At 37.2% G+C, this 21454-nt stretch overlaps 3 protein-coding genes across 4 annotated transcripts in view; 2 read left to right on the top strand and 1 right to left on the bottom strand.

Annotated features, from left to right (window-relative positions):
* On the top strand, positions 1–6466 carry LOC138000111 (PC3-like endoprotease variant B). The gene is made up of 2 exons (XM_068846281.1): positions 1–1066; positions 2495–6466. Exons 1-2 carry the CDS (start codon positions 79–81, stop codon positions 3649–3651), a joined length of 2145 nt encoding a protein of 714 aa, XP_068702382.1. The 5' UTR covers positions 1–78; the 3' UTR covers positions 3652–6466.
* Positions 6467–11853: 5387 nt separating this feature from the next.
* On the bottom strand, positions 11854–17982 carry LOC138000113 (uncharacterized). The gene is made up of 7 exons (XM_068846285.1): positions 17720–17982; positions 17416–17442; positions 16499–16695; positions 14752–14836; positions 14417–14482; positions 13421–13566; positions 11854–12894 (listed from the first exon to the last, which is right to left on the bottom strand). The coding sequence occupies exons 1-7, from the start codon at positions 17783–17785 to the stop codon at positions 12795–12797; spliced, it is 687 nt and encodes a 228-aa protein (XP_068702386.1). The 5' UTR covers positions 17786–17982; the 3' UTR covers positions 11854–12794.
* A 37-nt stretch (positions 17983–18019) lies between these two features.
* Positions 18020–21454, top strand: part of LOC138000112 (DNA-directed RNA polymerase I subunit RPA49-like) — a 14634-nt gene continuing 11199 nt past the window's right edge. Inside the window, exons 1-2 of one of the 2 annotated variants that reach the window (XM_068846283.1) lie at positions 18020–18137; positions 20474–20595. In XM_068846283.1, the coding sequence (XP_068702384.1) occupies positions 18074–18137; positions 20474–20595 (186 nt within the window). In that variant the 5' untranslated portion in view covers positions 18020–18073. The remainder of the gene's footprint in view (positions 18138–20473; positions 20596–21454) is intronic. The other variant, XM_068846284.1, reaches the window with a different exon arrangement.

Raw genomic sequence — 21454 nt, forward strand, 5'->3', positions numbered from 1 at the left:
AGTCGACTTTCGAATGCTCGTTGCTATACCGTCAGTGTTCTCTAGTTTTAGGAGCGACGATTGTCGACAATATTTCAAATGATTCTCAGACTAGTTGCCTTAGGATTGCTACTTGTTGTAGCAGTTTTAACTATCCCGACTTTTCAGCATGAAATTGGTTTAGGTGAATTTCGAAGCGATCATCTGGGAGAGCTTCTTGAAGATGGCAAGCCGCTTTATACCAACATTTGGGTAGCGCAGCTTTACGAAGACGACGAAGACGTCGCATCAGAAATCGCAAATAGCTTTGATTTTAAGCATAATGGGAGAGTCGCGAATATGCCTGGGGTTTTTGAATTCGTACACGAAGGAACAAGTTCCCGTTTGAAAAGGAGAGCGTTAGAAAGAACTCAACGGCTCACCGATCACCCTATGGTCAAATGGGCCGAACAACAACGCGTACTGGAACGAACGAAGCGAGACTATCTAACGCATGAATATTTGAGAGGAAAAGAATTAGAAAGAAAGGTTCGCGAGGAAAGATACAAGCGGATATTTAACGACCCAGGATGGGAAAGACAGTGGTATTTGTTAAATTGGGGTCAGAACGACGAACATTTAATCGGCGCAGACATCGACGTTCTAAATGTTTGGCGTCGGGGTTACACAGGGAAGGGAGTTGTTGTCAGTATCCTTGATGACGGATTAGATCATACCCACCCAGATTTAAAGAGAAACTACGATCCAAAGGCGAGTACAGACTTAAACGATAACGATGATGATCCTTTTCCTAACGACAGCGATCCGTACAATGCTCATGGCACAAAATGTGGCGGTGAAGTCGGAGCACAGGAAGACAATGGTATATGCGGAGTTGGAGTAGCATTTAACGTTAATCTCGGTGGAGTTCGTATGCTTGACGGCACAGCCACGGATAAGCTTGAAGCTACTGCTTTAAGCTTTCAATCAGACTACATTGATATTTACAGTAATTGTTGGGGTCCGAAAGATGACGGAAAAACATTTGGCAGACCAGGACCTCTTGGAAGGCAAGCGTTCGAAAATGGAGCGAAGAATGGCCGCGGAGGTAAGCTGATACAAAGTTTTAGCGGCCGCATCTCATAATTTTCGCTAAAACACATCGGTAAATTTTTCCAGTAGTCTTTGAATGCTGACCATTAAGGAGGGCAGTTTCCTGCCAAAATAATTTATAACCTCTCTAATCGAGTTATACTTTGTATGGCAGCTGTCTCTAATCAGGATCATCACGAGAAAATTAATATATCGACCGAAAGGGTCAGGTGTAAGCGGAGGACCGAAGGCAGTTTGTTGAGGGGCAAAGATTTCGAATTTTTATGAAAATGGCGAGCGGTTTATTTATTTATCTTTTTTTTCAGACTTATGATGGAAATCTATTATGGTTAATTTACATAAGCTTATGCGTAGGTTAATGTCGTCTTGACGTATGTGGTTTCGTATGCATCCGATTTATTCTAATATCCTTCTTTTTTAATGAAACACGGCTTCTCAGTGAGTAACGGAAGAAAGAAGAATTTACGAACATACGATTTCTTTAACATTTCCTTTATTCTGGACATTGCACAAGCGTGGTATAATATTGCCAAATTTACAACAGTCATTTTCTGATTTGTCTGATCTTTTAAGGTTACCTGAAAGAACTTTCATTAACAAAAACTAATAAAGTACTAGTGTCTGTAGATTGTATTTTATTCTAGGGATGGTATTCATCATAAGTTTTGGGTTTGTTGAACATCTTGGGTAATTTTTTTTCCAATTGAAACAGCTGTTAAACTTGGATTCTAGAAGCTGACACAAACCATTACTAGCCGGATTAATTGGATAGATTGCACAATAAAATTGAATTCATTGGTCAGGAGTATTCCTTACATGTGCATCAAAATGCCTGTCCTCTCTCGATTTTCATTGCTGTTATGAACTTAAAATAAATTTCATTAAATTTCACGGGTATTGATAAAATACTTTCAAAAATTGTTTTTTCTAGACTTTGGATTATCCAGACAAAATTGTTAGATCACATATGAGAGTTTGGTGTGTTTTTTTTTAAACGCACAGATGTAGACGTCTATCATCTTTTTGGCCTCTGCAGTTGTCTTTGTGTTCAGATTTTCCATATACATTATGCCCAACAGGTTGAAGTAATTAACATTTGACTAAACATGGCAATTTTTTTGTTAAAATTAAAAGAGTTGTTCTGTTAGTCCAATAATTTTTTGCTGAAGAATGTTTCTTCGTTGTAGCAGCCAATTATTATTTTTTGGTGCAAAATGTTGGTACATGACATTTTGGCTAGTGCATGATTTATCTCTGCGTCACAGAGTTAAATGCCACATGAATGTTTCAGTCTCAGTGGAATGGATTGTCATGAAAATGTTTCAGTGATTACTTCCATCTTTGTCTTGCATTTCACAGTTATTAGGGCACAATATTGTGATGAGGAAAAGATAAATTACAAACCAATTTTTAATTCTTTCAGGCAAAGGATCCATATATGTGTGGGCAACCGGTAATGGAGGTCTAGCAGATGACGACTGTAATGCAGATGGTTATACTTCAAGTATCTACACCATATCAATTGGAGCTGTTAGTCGATATGGCTTGTCAACTTACTATGATGAACAGTGCTCTTCCACAATGGCTGTAACCTATACTGGTGATACACATCGTGGAAGTTCCAGCGAGGCTGACTTAGTCACCACTGATCTTAAGCATAAATGCACTACTAGGTTCCGTGGGACGTCTTCTGCAGCTCCCTTGGCCTCTGGTATTTTCGCTTTGGTTCTTGAGGCAAATAAAAATCTGACATGGCGTGACCTGCAGCACCTTGTTGTGAAGACGGCAGTGAAGACAAGCCCAGAAGATGAAGGATGGATCCAAAATGCAGCTGGTTTGTGGATTAACCACAAGTTCGGCTTTGGCCGTCTTAGTGCTAATAAGCTGGTGGATGCTGCACTTCATTGGATCCCTGTTGGTGATCAGCACAACTGCTCCATCAATGGCCCTTTGGATAAAGGCAATGTCATACCTCTTGGAGGCACTTTGGAATTAACAGTGGACACTGATGCTTGTAAAGGAACTAATAGATATGTCAAGAAGCTTGAACATGTTCAAGTTTCTGTCAGTTTTAGATTGTCAAAGGCATTCCGTGGTGATATTGGCATTGACATCATCTCACCAGGTGGAACCAAAAGTCAGTTGCTCTCTGTTCGGCGAAATGACAAAGACACATATGGCTTGACTGACTGGGATTTTATGACGGTTCATCTGTGGGATGAATTACCAGAGGGAAAGTGGAAATTGCAGTTTCACCACAAGAAAGCAATGTTTGCTGAGGATCTTAAAAAACCAGACATTGAAGAACGCGAGAAGGTGGAAATTCAACATGATTTGCTGAAAGCCAAGCGAGATGAAATTGTGGATGACTATGACAGTTATCATGATGAAATTCACCATGGGCGCTTTGGAAAGGACTACATGCGTGACCAAGTTTTTCCGGTTTCTGAAGATGAGGGTGAGCTTGATAGTTTGCTTACAGAAGAAGAAGATGGAATCAATGATCCAAAGAAGGCGTATGCTGGCAAGGTTACTAAATGGGTTTTAACACTATATGGCACTGGTGATGATCATCAATAACAAGTTCGAGTGTCGCGTTTAAGTTTATTTGTATAATAAACTAAAATAATATTATTAGTTTTTTTTTTCAATAATGTTCGTACTCAGGCTTTTATCATTTGTTTGTGACTTTTTCATGCATCATTCACTGTGTCAAAATTGTTGATTTATAAGAAGGTTTGGAGTGGCAAACTGATAAAATATCTCATATACAAAGAAGCCACAGTTTTATGCCAGATACATTCCATTCTAATGTACACAAGTCACAGAATTCTAAACTACTAGGCCTACAAAATTCTTTCACTGAAATAATTATTGATTTGTTCTCATTTGACCTTAGTTTTGAGTCATAGGAAGATTTTGTTCTGTATGGTGATAGTTCGTAGGGACTGTGGGTATGACAAAAAATGTTATTAACTTTAGTGGTGTAACTATTCACTTTTATTTTTCAAAAGGGAGTACAATAATTTTATAAAGCATTATTTATCTATATGTAGCTATTCTTTTCATATTTTGGAGTCACTTTCCAAGCCTCTTGTCAATAGACTGATTAATATTAATTCTCAAACCAGTAACCGAAATATTAATGTATTCCCTCTCACATAGACTTTAAAAACTAAAGGTGTTGTACAAATCTCTTACATTTATTTTGAATATTCTGATACTCAGTGGTTTTCCATGTGAAAATAGCTTCAAACACTCAAGTGTAAAATGGTTTTTTCACATGTCTAGCAACTCTCTCTTTCTTGCTATGTGTAAAGTAGTCAAAGTGCAGGTAAAATTCCTTTTGACAAAACTCAGTCTGGCTTGAAAATCTCTCTTTTATGGAAACTAAATCATTTGTTAACGCCATCTGTCAGCTCTTCAGGTAGATAAATTTATTCCACAATATTCTATTTTGGTATAAAACTTCCTTGCTTCCTAACAGAACACAATGAAATTATTTTTGGTTAATTTTCTTTCTTAAAATAGTTTATTGATAGATACATAACTGTTATTAGTGTGTATAAATTAGGTAAAAGAGATTTAACCTTTAGAGGAAACATGATGTTTACCATCGATAGTCCATGGTTCTGCATCATGTTACGGCTTCATCATTTGTACATAATATGGCAAGAGAAACAGGTGTGTAATGAAAGTTTTTCAGTTTCATCTAGATCACACAGCTCTCACTTTCTCCCAAATTTTTGTGAGCCTCATATACATTTGCAGCCAACTTTGTGAACATGCTAACTTTGAGCCACAAGAAGTCAAGTTTTTTGGACGTCAATCTAAGGGAGTGTTAAAACTATTTTCAGTAGACCATTTCTGCCAACTCAATGTTTTACCCAATTCAAACACTGGGAATAAAATGTTTTGTTCTGAGTATTTCCATATCATTTCAGTGTGAATGCTACATTATCATGCAAATGTAATACACAAAGATTCTTAACTGAAAGATTTGGATTGGGTACAACAATGAGTTAGCCGAATTGGTCTATAATTGAAAATAATTATTTGCCTTTACTTTCAGTTTGGGTTGACTTAAACACTAATGCTTCTGTTTTTAATATTGGGTTGAATGAGCCCAATTTGTAACAGAATTGCAAATTAATATGGAGGTGTCTGTTTTGTGAATTAATGTCCTCAATTTGATCATGCAAGAAATTAGTGTAGCTAAAAGTACTTTCTGAGGTTTTTGTGACCTCCATCAAAGCTCAACTTGGTTTGCACCTTCCTTTGGCTCAAAGGTAGATTGTTGCAGAAAACTGCTTTGAGGGATTATTTTTGAAAGAGGTGGTTGATTGCATCAAGCCTCATTGATGACCCACTGGAAATAAGTTTGGACTCCTGTAAATAAGGACAACCATCACGTACAATATTATTGATGGATCATGATGATATCATTATGGCAGTTTAAAACTGGTGTTTAGTTGTGTACAGTCTTGGCCTGTGCTGTTTGAACGTTTTAAATGCAGTGGATGTACAAATTTTCATTAATTCTTATTGCAAGAAGTCTGAAGTCCTTCCCACTTTGCTAACTGAATCCTAGTACAGTTCGGTGCCTTTCTGGGTTTAGTTACTTCTGTGTTTTTCTTTCCAAAGGTTATGAAACATTAATTTTTTATTTCAACTTTATTGTCAAGCACGCTAAATCATTGAAATTTAAATCTGGCAAACTCTTTTGCAATACAACAAAGAGAAGGGCATGGCAATTAAGTGTGGGCCAGTTGCCTAGTATTAATTTGCTGGCAATGTTCTTATTTTTAAGAACCGCCATCTCTAGTTGTGGTACTGATTGTTTTCTGTCGGAGCTCATTGGGACGCGTTATATTATCAGACGTGTCACATTGTTTCAACAACTGGTACAAATTCATCATAATTATGAACTTTAAGTTGAAGCTCTGGATATTTTTTTATTGGTGCTTTTTTGGCTACAAGCCAAGACAGCAAAAAGGTTATTTTCAAAATGTGACAAATATAATAGTATGACAAGTAAGTAACTTATTAAACTACCTTATAAAATTTAATACTTTTCTGTGTTTCCACTTATCATGTGTTTGGAAAGCAAGCAAGCACATCAAATTTAATGGAAGTCATTCACTCGGTGAAATTTAACTATCTATCCAAAGTAACTTACATTGATATCAATTTAAATGGTTGAGTAAAAGGGAGTAAATAATATGAATTAGTTTATAAAGTTTTACTGGCAGTTGCGCCAACAAAGCTGTTCAAAAGTAGAGCTGAATAGTCATTCAGAGTCAGTTAATTATTGCAATGTTTCAATTTTTTTGGCATTCAAATACTTCAAATCCTATGATGTTGTTCTTGACATTAAACAAGAATTAACTTTGAACTAGTGTTGTGGTCTTGGCTTACAAATCACTTATGTACAGATCATGCACATAATAATTATATAATTTTGATATCCAGCACAAATTGTACCTTTAAGCAGTTACAACTTATTTCTAGCATTAACATAAGGGTTAACGTGATTTTTTTGGTGAGGGTAAATTCAGCTGTTTACTACTTGACGAGAAAAGTTTAACCCTTTCATCGTCAAGGGCTTCCCCATTGACGAGTAAAATCTACACCCGGTAAGTGTCATTTTGCATTTATGGCCGTGAAAAGGTTAAGGGACACCTGGTGGCGTTATCCCCCAATAACAGTGACGTTGAATTTGGGGATAAGAGCCAGGAGACACTTCGTGACCCTTGTCAAAAATCGGTCTGCTTCTTAGCATCCACTCAAACACCATTTAAACCATTGACTCCTAGGAGTGGGTCTTGATAGATTTTACTTTGTCTAATGCCAGACAATTTTACTCGTCAAGGGGGGTGGTCCTGGGTGGTTCAGGTGTTGATGGGTTAAATTACATGCATTTCTGGGCAAGGATCTCATGGATATACACACCAACCATACCTCTAAAAAATGACCATTCTAAATCAGTTTCTAGAACTAAATATTGCTATAGCAGTAAGATAAACGAAAGTTTAGACCTAATCACTGAAATGGGCACTTAAACTTAATCTGTAAAGTGAGAGTTTAACCTACAATACTCGTCACATTTGTTGGAACACCCATCCCCGTTTCCCCCTTCCTCCAATGTTGATTTCCACAACTACTAGTAGTCGGCCGAAAAATTCTCACACAACATTGAATTGGGGGGAGGGGGATGTGGTATAAGCTACGATCTTGTAACACGATGATTCTGGACCATTCGCTAAGTGTTCCAACTAAATATGTCTAGTATTGTCTGAGTATTGGTGTGAGTTGGTATGAAGCCGTGCGATGCAATATACGCCGGGCAATATTCCAACAGTTCCAAACTCGTGTGATAAGTACATTTTGTCCTCTGAACACTAATAGGCTCTATTCCCAGACGGACTGACACGATTATCAAGTGCAACCGTCGGCGTTGATTGACATATTTTATATACCAAGGAGTCAGAATAGCTATGCAAATATATTACAGCCCCTGAAGACGTTTCTTTCTGCGATAGGACTGACTAAATCTGTTGTAGGAAAAGAACAGTTCATCGGCAATGCTTAGTGCTCCGCTTTTGAAAAACTCAGGCTGAAACCCTGAAAATATATAGCTAATGAAAACGACACCTGTTATTAATTAATGAAAAACGACAAGTCTGCTGTTATTTTCCCTGTTAAAGTGCAAAACGAGTCCATTGTTTGTCATACCCGACTTTTGACCATACCGCTGTTTACCCTCATTAATTACTCGTCACATTTGTTGGAACACCCATCCCCGTTTCCCCCTTCCTCCAATGTTGATTTCCACAACTACCAGTAGTTGCCCGAAAAATTCTCACACAACATTGAATTGGGGGGAGGGGGATGTGGTATAAGCTACGATCTTGTAACACGATGATTCTGGACCATTCGCTAAGTGTTCCAACTAAATATGTCTAGTATTGTAGGTGACTCGTGGTGGGTATATCCATCAGATCTTTCCCCATTTCTGGATATATCTGTCACAGAGGAGTGGGAATGTGGGATATTATCTTTGATCACAAATTTACAGCATTAGCATGAGTTCATCAGTTTCAAATAATCCTCCAAGAAATTGGCACTGAATGATCAAAGTGCATTGTTTATCAGCTATCTCTGAAAGTTAAGTTTAGTGCTTACAGCACTAAACACTAAATTTGGGTGGACGTCAATCAAAATGTTTCCATGACGGATTTTATTACCGCTAAATGAACAGGACTATGGCCATGGAAACATCTGATTCGGCAGGTACAAAACGCAGGTCACTGGTCACAGGTCACAGGTCACAGGTCATTGTTTTACCTATACAGGAAGTATCCTAAACATTCATAAAAGCTAACCTTAGGCCTAAAAACTTTTCTTTAGGCCTAATTAGGCCTAAAATTAGCGTTTATGAATGTTTAGGATACTTTTCTTTAGGCCTAATTAGGCCTAAAAAGGCCTAATTAGGACTAATAAGGCCTAAGGTTAGCTTTTATGAATGTTTAGGATACTTTCTGTATAGGTTAAATAATGACCTGTGACCTGTGCCCTGTGACCTGTGACCTGCGTTTTGTACCTGCTGATTGATGTCCACCTAACCTGCGATCAGGGTACTTTTCTTTAGGGAGGGTACCTTCCGCGTCCTCCCTAAAGAAAAGTACGTCTGATTGCAAGTTAACATCCACCCAAAATTTGGGACTGATAACCACTGAAACTACTGATTTAAAAGTCTTTCAGAACGTCTAGAGATGCAGTGTACATGTAATACTGTCCCCTTAAGTCGGCCTGTACCATACATCATGGCTATTTTCCAGTTCTGTTCATTGCCCATGCTTTGCACTTAGGCTATGAACTGAACTGACAGAACACAGGGACCACAACTTAACAGTTAACAGTATGGCCATCGAACTCTGTTAGCAAAATGTATGTATGGGGTCATTAGTGCTTCTGCCAGTCAAGAATTTGTCTGTTTTTGATGGCTAAAACTTTGTTGATTATCAAATCTAATGCCTTAAATTTTGGGAGGTAGCAAAGCTCAATGAGTTCTTTAAACTTTTGAAATCCACCAGCATGTGCATACTGCAATCTATGCCAAGTAAGGCACAAAATTATACCCACCATGCCATTGCCATGACAACCATTTTGCTGCTGGGTCTATTTTACGCGGGATTGACTTTGTTGTTTAATGAGATTTTACTGCCCCATCAGTAAAATATGGTTAATGGAATGTGACCGTACTAAAAGGGGCTATTCATGTCGCGTTAGTTATCTTCGTGTTCTTTGTAGTCCATCGTTCAAGGTCATAAAATCAATGGTCTTGTTACAAATAAAACGAGGACATAAAGACTTTGTTCCTAGATCTCAGATTATAACGTACACCTGCATTGGCTAAATCTGTTAAGGCCTCATTCATAACTGTTAAAGAAACGAGATGCTTCCGTGAAGCATACACTGGGTTGCCTGTGGTACGTGCTACAGAAAATCAGAAGGCACTGAATTGTGTGGTATTGAAATACAGCATTCCAGTCTCTGAAGAATAACAAATAAAAGAGAAGCGAGAAACATTGGCTTCTGGGCTGACATGTTGATAATTTTCAAGTTCCCTCACAACTTCTTTGCACCACAAGTGTGCCCTCTGAGCATCTGACAGCTTTGTAATACTAAACTTCACTGAAGTCAAGCCCTGTTTCGCGGGGTTAGTGTTAGGATGGGAGACCAAAACAATAAACCCCTCAAAATAAGCAGAAGCATCTGACCGAAAATACTATTAACGCTAACAAATGCGAACTCAGCAAGGTACAGATTTTGTTAGCTTGCTTTATGCAAAACAAATATTGATGAAAAAGCAAATAACTATTGATACACAGTTTTTAGAAAGAGCAGAAGGAAGTTTCCGGGACGGTCGATCGAGAATGAAATATTTACGACATGAAAACAACATTAATTTTGAACCGTGAATAAAGAATGTAAAAAGTTACGATCAGCGAGAAACATTTTGGGAGATTTTTGCTACGTTCAAGTAAATTGCAAAATCGAAAGTGACATGGCCGGAATTCAGCGGGGGCCGCGGCATGTTTAGTCGCCAAACAGTGAAGCATCTGTGTCAAATGATGGCAAGATACCGGGTTTTTGTAAGTTTCTTTTTCTGTCAAGTGTTATAAAGTTTGACAATGAAATGAGCGAAGTCTAAACAAAGATCACAATCGCCCAACTCTTGTTTATGCAAAGTCAAAATTTACTCTCCAAGACGCGTACGACGTTATTATCACCAGGTAATTCCATCATTTTGGCAATAGCAGCTACTTTATTATTCATCTGCGTCACAAGTTTTCACTGATTTTGGGGCTCATTTTGTTGAAACTCAAGCACGCTTCCAACAGGCCTGTGAACCCTTCCTGCTTACAGAGCAATACTAAAAAACTTCTCCCATATCACATTTCAACCTTAAACTCGAAAATTCAATACACAACATGATATTATAATTCACAAAGGCAGAAAATACCACAAAATCCCTTTCCAGCGAAAATTTTATTGAAACAAACAACATATTTGCTCTTGGAGGCGAAAACCTCTTCCTATTTCATTGCGTGCGTGAAGACAAGAAACTCAATTGTGTCAAATTACCATGTACTTGAGGTAAATACAGCTCACTTTGATTTCGTCTCGACGGGCGATAGATTGTTGTCGAAGTCCAGTACTCGTCGCTTTTGAGATTCATGCCTAGTTTATCCAACTGACTTTCCATTATTGAGCTCCATAAGGGTATATTTTGTTTAAGGATCCACTAAAACGCCATTCGCGTTGCATGACTTACGACGCCATTGCAGGCTAAGTTAATGATTCTACTGTGTCCACCAGAGAAATCTACGCAGTTCCACTACCCTCTCGATCCTAAGAAAATACGCGCAGAATGCTCTATACACAAAGACACCACTTACCAGGGGAGTGACAGACAAGACTTTTACCGACACGGAAAAAAAAAAAGAAAAATAATAAAAAACTGAAAAAAAAATATAAAACAAACAAACTAAACGCAGACCTCGACTGGGTTTGCCCATAGGCAACCCAGTAAATAGAAAACACCATTTTTGATTACAGTATTTTTAGAGGTCTCAGGCGAAATACATTTTTCACTTCATGGGCACTTTAAGTCAAAGAAGAAGCTGGGAATTCCAGCTGCCTTTTCCACTCACAGTCATTCTTTTTGCATGCAGTTCTGGACAAAGCTTTAAGGTACCTGCCCTCGCCATACTCTCTGCAGTAGCTCAGGGTTAGAGCATCCAGACAACTTAGTGTGGGTGTTGGGTTCAAATCCCATCTAGGACTCATAATTTCTTTCAGAGTATTTGGTCATCATAATAATATTATGTTCTCTGTAACAAGCAACATTAATAACCCATTGAATCCTGGGGGTTCCCTATAGACCAATTTGGCTAACTCAATGTTGTACCCAATTCAAATCCTCTGGGAATAAAACGTTTTGTTCCAAGAATTTCCATATCATTTAAACGTGAATGCGTCATTGTCATGCAAATTCAACACAAACAGAATCTTAACCCCAAGAGATTTGAATTGGGTACAACATTGAGTTAGCTGAATTGGTCTATTGACGAGTAAAATCATCTGGCATTTAATTAAAGACAGAGTGGCCGGTTTAGGGGTGAGTGGGTTTTATGGATTTTTTTAGAAAAATACATATACCAAGATTCTCATTCAAAGCACCATGGATGTAATTCTGAAGATGAAACACGAAAAAACAAGAAAAAGTGTTTTTAATTAAATTTACTTTCATTTTATAATTTGGATAATATTATGCATTGTATAACTATTATTTGAAATACACCTGACCTCTCAATTAACATTAATGACCATTTCACCCACATTTTAAACACAACTTTCCTACTAACTTAATTGAAACTTGAATTTATTGTTCTTCCATCAAGCCAATATCAAGAAAGACTACTAGGCCAAATAAAAAGGATGAATTTCAATAATACATAACAAGCAGTACTTTGGACATATTATTTAATAATAAATACTCTTTGATATGTAATCAACACCTCACATTATTCCTTTTTTGTTGCTCCTACACAATATGTCTAATTATATATTCTAACTTTTTGTCAACATCTCATCTCCTGTGATGACACTTAAATAGTTAATAAATAGCAGGTCCATGTGACAAAGTTGATGACAAACAAAAACAAATGATGCCATTTTTGAAAGATATGACTGTAACAATTTTGTGGTAGCTATCTGACTTAAAATAATTTCATTTTCAGAAAACACAATAATGTTGCAAAAAACAGCAAGCCACTAATTCCTTGATGAACTAAAAAATAATACAAATATGTGACCAACAGTTTAATACTTTAAATTAATTTACTTTTACAGTTTTGCATATATTTCTGCAAGAATAAATATTACGACATAAAACATCAGGTTATGAAACACCTCAAGTGTCTTTGTTTGCAATGATTTTTAACACTCTTCCTTCCCAGCCATGTATTATCTTAGACTTACAGACATAGACCACAATATAGATATATACTGATATAGACCACGGTACGTAAAACAAAATTCAATTATTACAAAAGAAAAAAAAAAGCAGATAACCAGAAGTCCACACTAAATGTTTAAAGATTGCAACCAAAGTGGCTGATTATCTTGCTAAAAAATATTATTCATCTAGAGCATTAAAACAGAGATTTTGGCAAAACACCAAGAGGAATGTACTCTGCCAGATGTTCCTCATTCTTGATAAATACAATCTTGCTTGATGTAACATCATGCAGCCTGTAAAAAAGAAAACGTTACTTCATTATAGCTCTTTAACCCTTACTCTTCTGATGTCAGCACCTATAAAACAAGGGTAAAAAAATATAAATGTAAATGGTAGAAACAACTTGCATGAAAATGTCAATTTCTTTAGCCAGTTAATTAAACCGCTAGCAGTAATCCTTCAATTTTCAAAATGGCTCTGCATGCAAAAGCTCCAGGTTCAAATCCTACTTTGATCATGAATGAGATTATTTTGCTTGCAGTGATACCATACTCCATGAAACCATAAATACATGTATATTGATATATATAATATATATAGCCAAATTATGTGGTCACCTCCTTCCTGTTCCTGATGTTATTTTTAAGATTCCTTGACAGCTACAATCCACAAATGCTAGTTCAGTTTCACACTGTTAAGCCAGTTTCTCCTGTGACACTTAAAAATTTACTCTAGCAGCAGAGGATTTTACTCGTCAATGGGGTTCAGTCCAGGGGTGTGAAGGGGTTAATATCATATCACTAACACCAGTCTGCCTACCACAATCTGATCAGGGCCCAGCATCCCGTGAAAATAAATGGCGAGTTGACAATCAGGCACTTTCCAAGTCTCTCTGGGTATCTCCTGGACAATAACCAGATCAGTTGCTTTACAAATCCATAATCCATGTTATTAAATGAGAATCCCTGAAATCACAACACACTCAAATGTATCTTTTAAATTTCTTTGCCAAAGTTTAGAACATTAATTATATCAAAAGGTCAGTTTTCAGTGAGTCACACAGAAATATTTTTCTCACTTTCTTAGGAGTAAGAAACTACAAGGTTAAATGATTACACAATTAAACGCTCAACTACTGAGCTAAAGATGATCCATCAAAGGTCTTGCAAGGTAAAAGCTTCTACAAAGTCATACAGACTTACAGTCAAGCTACATACATGTATATGTCACCCACAAACCAGTAGTTTTGAAATTTGAACTGAGTATTCAAATCTGCCTGCCAGTTTTGAACTTTGCTCTCGAGATTCTGAATTCCCCATGGATATTTCCTTGATATATTGCAAATACCGTTAGTTAGCTAACAGATGAACTTTCGCTTTATTATGAAAATAATGATAAGGTGAAAACTACTTCAAATGGTTGATGAATATTATTGTTCAGTTAATGTGCATTTTTGGTACCAACTTTCGGAAAAATCTTTAAGATTCCATTCAAACCTTGGAAGCTGCAAAGAGAAATTCGGATGGTTATTCAATCTCACAAATATTGGTCACTGGTGACATAACCCGACTGTAAAGCTATACATGTAGAACTTATATGTTTCACTCTCAGCATTTCTTTGACTTGACAGTCTTATGTGAGGAACAAAATAATTATTATTTGTACAGTTTCTTTTTTTTTCAAATGTGTAATTAGATGTGACATCTTCCTTTAATCATTGTTCCTAGGACTAACCCTAAGCCAAATTTCTTAGATACTGATATTTTATTCTAGTCTTAAATTAATTTTGCATTTTACTTTCAATGATGAACAAACCTTTAAATCAAAGGTGATACAAAGGTTATCAATGACATCTTCGTCACATTTTCTAGTTGCTTCCTCCTGGAAAAAGAAAGAAGATTTGTTCATCAAAAAAGGAAAACAGCAGATTTCAGCCATTGCTTGAATAATAATATTTGTGTTCCACAAAGCATGATTACCATAAAGATCCACCAGAACCATAGAACTTCAAATATTATCACACTGAACATTTCATCAAAACTGGTAATCTGCAAGCATAAGTACTTAAGCCTCTTTTCAGTTTTAAAAAAAAGATTTTCTCCCAAATTCAACACTTCTTTAAAATTATTAAACTTAATATAACACCTTACCAGAATGTAAATGATAAATTTGGTGATGACATTTAGATCTCTGTTTCTAGCATCATGATTTCTCACTGTTACCAGGACAATTGGCCTAAGGATACAAAAACAATTTACAAAATTCACCTTCATGCTACAAAAAATAAACATTACTTAGCTGAGTTAATGTCAGTTTGTTTAGCAAGTGAGACAAGGATTTAAAAGTATTATGACAACCTTTTTTGTTATGTCAATAACTCGCTTCTCTTAAGGGTTAAAAACATTAATCACCACCATAGGCCAGTGGCATGATGGCACTACTAAGACCAGAATACATGTACTTAGTCAAAAGGCTTTGTTATTTACTAGATTTTTCTGATCTCCTGGAAGCAAAAATAAATACAAGTAGTAGAATTTGCCTGACAACAGAAGAGGTAATTCATGGCCTTCTGGTCTCAAAGGTAGATAATAATATTATTATAACATCATGCAACCAGCTAGTTACTATTTTTTGTGCTTTCTGTTCTCCACACCATGACTAAATTTCAGTGACAATTAAAATCGTCTGGCATCGTAGACAGAGTAACCCCCCCAGGGCTGTAGCAAGGGAACGGCCAGGGGGCCTCCACTTTTTCCCCCAAAAAGTAAAAACACATGAGTTTGAAACAACAAGATGTCAATAATAATTTCAGATAGAATCATTCCTGATAAACTTTAATTGCAGTACAATTTCCCCAGTTCATATCTTTACTTCTCTTATTCAGTGATACAAAACTACAGAAAAAAACAGCTAAAAAATTGCAAATTAATATAAACATATTAACTTGTCATGACATCCACGCGACTTGCTCTCTTTATTACTGGATACATGCTCAAAACTCAGCAATGTCCTCTCAAGAATCCCAAAAATTGAAGCAGAAGTTGCTCTTATCCTGGGTAAGGCCCCAGGATAATAGGGCGAACATTGAATATGAGAAAAGTAAAAAAGTCTTGCGCTGCAGAAATGCCAGAGAGGAGTTCTGAGAGCGGCCAGGAATGGATGATGCTGCTGTTGAGTCTATTGAAGCAGTTGGTTCCCAGTTACATCTACTTCGAGATGGACAAAATCAGCCAAGAAAAAATTTTCTTTGAAGTCCTACGGCAACAGGAACAGGTCCTTCCAGTTGGGGAGGTTTGATTTGTCACCTGTGGCTGCACTACAGTGAAAGTATAGATCTATGCTGTGTTTTGCCGATTAAGTCTATACATATGGCTCTAAAGCAACTCAGACAGTTTAGTGCAGGTAATGGGTTCCTGGTATTAGTGACTAAAATTTCACAATGAAGACAGATGAAACATGGTTTCAAGATTCAGACACAGCCCTTGCTTTATCTTTTATTTTTTTCAATATCCCAGCATTGGGATATTGGGGGGGTAACATACCCTGGCTGGCCGCACGTCCCCATTAAGCCCTTATAAGGGAGTACCCGCCCCGGGGCCGAGGCAGTGTTGGAAGTGCTAATGAATTGATTCTGTACAACTGTTGTGCTTATGTTGAGCAAGACTGTCAATGATTTATTAGATTTTTATTGGGAATACCAGGGATATTGTACTTCCAATAAGGAATCAAAGGAAATAAATAATCATCTGGGGCGGGGGGGGGGGGGGGGGGGCACGCCCCCTGCACCCTTCACCTAGATCTACCACTGTAAAAGATTTGTCAGAACAAAGGGGTTATTCCACCTTCATCAACTTCCCACAGATGCAGCACCACAGTCAGTACCCCCCGGTAACTAACCTTCCGACATGATCAGGAAAATCTAAGACCTCTGCCTTTCCCAAAGCTAACTGCTCTTCAATGTCATTGTCACCTCTGCTTAGACAATGTACTCCGTACTCCTCTCTCCAGTTGATGTTTCTTACAAGAGCACTATGTGCTTCATCAACATCTTCAAAAGCACGAAGAAACCGCCGCAAACAGGCATCACTTTGAGCCTGATAAACACAGAAATCAAATACAACATCAATGAGGCAGTGAAAGTTGACCACTCCAGCTATTTTCTCCATAATTTTTTTTATAAACTACCACCAAAAAGCAACTTCACTGAAAGTTGGCTAAGTGCTACCTTTTCTGAATTATTGAATTTATGAAAGACAGATTCGTTCAAACACGAAATTAAAATTCATTTTGACAATAACAAGTTGTTTACTCTGTACTCAAACCATCCACCAAATTCATATTTTATTGAAACTCCACACAAACATCAAAATAAGTTTTTAAACCATACCTTGCTATCAAGAAAAAAAGAAACACTAATTTTACTGAAGCAGTGATGAAAATTAAATTAAATTAATATATTTTACAAATGAGAATGTTTCCTGGATGACCAAGACTCACTGACCAAGGCTTGTTTACATTTAAATGGATGCAAGTTACCTCTTCTTAAAACATAATTCCCATGTTAAAAAAAGGTAAAATGTGCTTTTCAATGCCTTATATAACTATTTTACTCCCCTACGAGCAGACTCCCCTACGAGCAGCGAGCAGCCTTTTACTGTCACATAACCGTAATTACAATACACAAAATAATGCCATTTTCTGTCGCATACGTGTCAAAAACGCAAATTAACTTGACAACAGGTATCAAGGGCTGCAAATTAGGAGAAAATGTTAAATAATTTTTTTGAAAAACCTTTTTCGGCAGGAAAACTCACCTTTAAAGGCTCTGCATCGAAGAGTGGCTGAAAAGTTACGATGAAGAAGAAGAAGCAGAAGAAGAAGAATAAACAACAATCGTCAATGCTTACTATTGCAACAAGTAAAAAAAACACCCAAGTTTACAGTTTGCTTCTTTAGAATGCATGCGCTCAAAAAAAAGGTGACAGCGTAAAACAAGCTATAACCTTGTTGATTCTACATCAATTTAACTCAAGGATAAAGTTACATTATCTCAAACGCGTTATTAAACAGATCTAATGACCACCAGACATTTAATAAACCCTTATCGCAAACACACACCTCAAGCCGATTCTTCAAATCCAGGAAATCCTCATCAAAAGAGTTGCCTTCTCTCTCTACAGACATTTCTTGTTAAAATGAGTCATTTTCAAGCCCGTCTTTTACATTGATGAACAAGGTAATAAATGTTGTGGCCTCCGAATACTATTAATAATGTATTAACTTTTTTTCTGCGAAAACAGGGTGAATTACTGAAGAACACAACCTAATTGCATAGATGCCACGAAAAATCAACAAACAGTTCCGCATGTCACATGTTGACCGCACATTCCGCCTGCGGTTGCTAAGATATCAAAATCTGATTGGAAAAACGAGAACCAATCAAATTGCTTCAACGAAACAGTAGCTCTCAAGATGGCGACCGCGAAGTTGGAGTACGTTCCAAATGATTCGCCTTCCTGCGCGAGGCCTTTCGTAGGTCAGTGTTGAAAGAATTAATTTTTAAAGATGCTCTAAAAACTATCCCCTTTTCAACAAAGAGCAACGATAGTTTTTCTCGAAGTACCATGACAATTCCCATGAGTATTGACAAGCTCTTCTTCAAGTGCGAGCTACACGTGGAGACATGTATTACGCTTTTCTTTCATAAGTCAGCCTCGGTTCCTGACATAATTTCTCTTTAAAACGGACTATTAATTGTAACAGGACGATCTTTTGCGATGCGCATTAAGTTTTAAACTTCAAAACCAAAACAAACCTCATTAATGTTGTTGAAGAAAATGACTTCAACTGAAAAAAATCGGCAATTTAGCTGGTTGAGCATCAAGCTTCTATTAGGGAGGTCTTGAAATAACTAAGGTGAAACTGCACCCTTGATAGTAATAATAATATTACAGTGTAAATGCAAAGGCAGTGAGAAAGGTCGGAAGTCAAAGTATTGGCAGGTTTCATTTGCAAATAGTAAGACTTTTAAGTTTTATTTCAAGTGATGTAATCTGTAAGCCCCATCTCACAGCCCTTGCTTGAAATGAAATACAATATAATAATATATTGTGTGGGAAGTTAAAGGGAGAGTTTCACGGCTGTGTGCATGGGCAAACTGTCACGTCAGCCCATTCAATTCCATTGTTATTGAAAGAATCGAAAGCACTGATGCAGGAAACGGAAACAATCCCATAGTAATGGATTACTCAGTGGAATTACTTTTGTAACCATTTCCTTTGTGTTATGAACCTACTGCATGCGAGTAGATTACTCGTGGGTTATGACAACTCATGCGTGGAATAAATTTTTGACCCGTACAATAAATTCGAGATCAAAACTAAATTCGATATTTTCTGAGTAAACCCGCAGTGTCTTTCACCAAATTTGGGCCTTAGTCATTCAGTGTATTCAGTGTAATACTCTCTGTGTTTAATTAACATCATCTGGTTCAGTAAGAAACCGTAAAGTTTACAACTGCTAGCGCTAAAGCTTGGACATGCGCAAAACTGTGAAACTGTCCCTTTAACACTCCTAAGAATGACACTTTACTGGGACACACTAGGCGACAAGTCGCAGTACAGATCTCTGCGACAAGTTGCTCCATGTGTACTTCTTGCAAAACAAGTTACTGCAACATCACGTCTGTTCGGTGTACACACAGTGATCTCGTATGAAAGGGAATGTGAACTAGTCTTCAAATTCAATATGGCTGACCATATGACGCTCTCTCATTGGTTCATTTATATTTTGTCACAGCGACTTGTTGCCGGAAGTGTACACACAGTGCAAGAACGCTGCTTTTGCTAATTTTATTGCTGCGATTAGTCGCATGAATTCAAACTGGTTTGGGTTTGTGCGACTGATCGCGGTGACAAAATTCTGCTGCAGTGGCAATGATTTTCATAAAATAACCTGTGTCACACAAGGCAAATTGTTGTAGCGACTTGTCCCCGCGACGTGCTGCAGCGACTTATTGCCTAGTGTGTCCTGGCCTTTAGGGCCAGTCCAAACATTAAATGTCACATGAGATGCACTAAATGGAACAACCCTTTAACTGTTCAGACTATTTCCCTGGTGTTTTGGCCTGTCGTTCCTCTGGACAAGAGCATTGCTCACTTCCCTAATTGAGTGTAAACTGCATGTAACCAGTACAGCCCCAAACTGAAGAGTAATTATTGTCAACATAACCCTGGATAGCCCTAAGGGGACTTACTAATGTAAATGTACACAATCAAAGTATGTAATATAAGATTTCCATAGAAATTTTGTTTCATAAAGTGAGGTGATTTGATCAAGATCAGCACCAAATTTATAATCGATGGCTGACATTTCGATTATCAGTAACTTGTTCTTCAGAAACCAACCACTTTTGATTCATTTGAAATTTCCAGCCCAGCCTCCTTTCCCAACCCTTAACACCATTGACTCTTGAATCCCTCCCCATTGACAAGTAAAATTGTCCGGCGTTAGAGGAAAACCTGTTAAGTTTCACTCCTAGGTTAGTCAATGGGTTAAGCCATTTAGTTCCGTACTTACATGTAGTATGGAAAGGAAAGTAGAAAAAATCATTAATGATGCCAAAGGAAATATGGTTGTCTCTGAAATTTTGCTTGGACTGGTGCTGAATGTACCATGGACAGGGCTTGGAAGTCTGTCTATGAAAGTCATTGGTGATAAATTATGATGTTAGTCAGAGTAACACCATCAGATTTCTTGGGAGTGAAGGACTTAGTTCATCTATTTGCACTCTGCTCTACTATTTGTTGTCCATTTGTTCCAGTATCTTGAGATTTGTTTAGCCTTATTTGTTTTTTTTTTTTCATTCTCTAGTCCACTTTACCAATGGAAATCTGAACCATGGTCTTCATAAGAAACTCAACAAAAAAATCAAATTTGCTTGTTATCAATGGGCTGACCATGCAGATGAAAGAAAGAAGCACAGAAGAACTCTGGTAGGTAAAAGGAATGAAGAGAGCTAACAATTCTCCGGAATCAGGATATGATTTGTTACAATAATGAGGAATGAGAATCTGAAATTAACTCTTATACATGGCCACCAAAACAGGGGCACTTAAAGGAGCATAATCCCTCATTACGAATTAACCGTGTCTGACGTTCTATTCGTCAAGTGTAAAGATGGAACAAATTATGTGAGATGCTTAATAAAGATGAAATAAAAAAATTGAGTCGCCAGATGGCAAATTAGGGTTGCCATTATGAAACATTTTTGCCTTTTCTTCTCACCTGAAAATGCATGTTTTGGACATTTTTAAGCTAGACAATAGCACTACTCTGGATACCAGAAAGCAAAGACTGGGTGGTCTTGTGTATTTGTAAAGTGTTAACTTCCGGTGTCGCTTTAACAAACTACTTTTTGCAGTTAAAAAGTATCTGACCTACAATGGAAGTATAGAAATCCATCTACCCTTTAATGCATTGAAAATATAAAAACTCTTTTTTCCCTCCATAACAGCCATGGAAACACAAGTCATTCTTCGGTCATGAGCATCAACAATGAACGCTATGTTGCTGGTACCAGGTCAAAACCATGGTACAAATTTCCTCCCAGCAGAGTGGATTATTATTATTAATTAATTAGATTTTCTAGACGTAAAAAGTTATCAATAACAGTGCAAATAGCAGTGCAATAGTAAGTCACACTGGCGACCAGGAAGGTGCAATTTCAGACCCTGTATCAACAGACTTAAAACAGAAAAATTAATAATAATAAAAACTTGATGTTATACATGTATGTACCCCTTGAAACCTACAAATGATGGGACTAGTTCTAGAGAATCTTTGGTGCTCTGG

Source organism: Montipora foliosa, chromosome 4 (genome assembly GCF_036669935.1).
Source record: "Montipora foliosa isolate CH-2021 chromosome 4, ASM3666993v2, whole genome shotgun sequence".
In the NCBI taxonomy this organism is placed as follows: Eukaryota; Metazoa; Cnidaria; class Anthozoa; order Scleractinia; family Acroporidae; genus Montipora; species Montipora foliosa.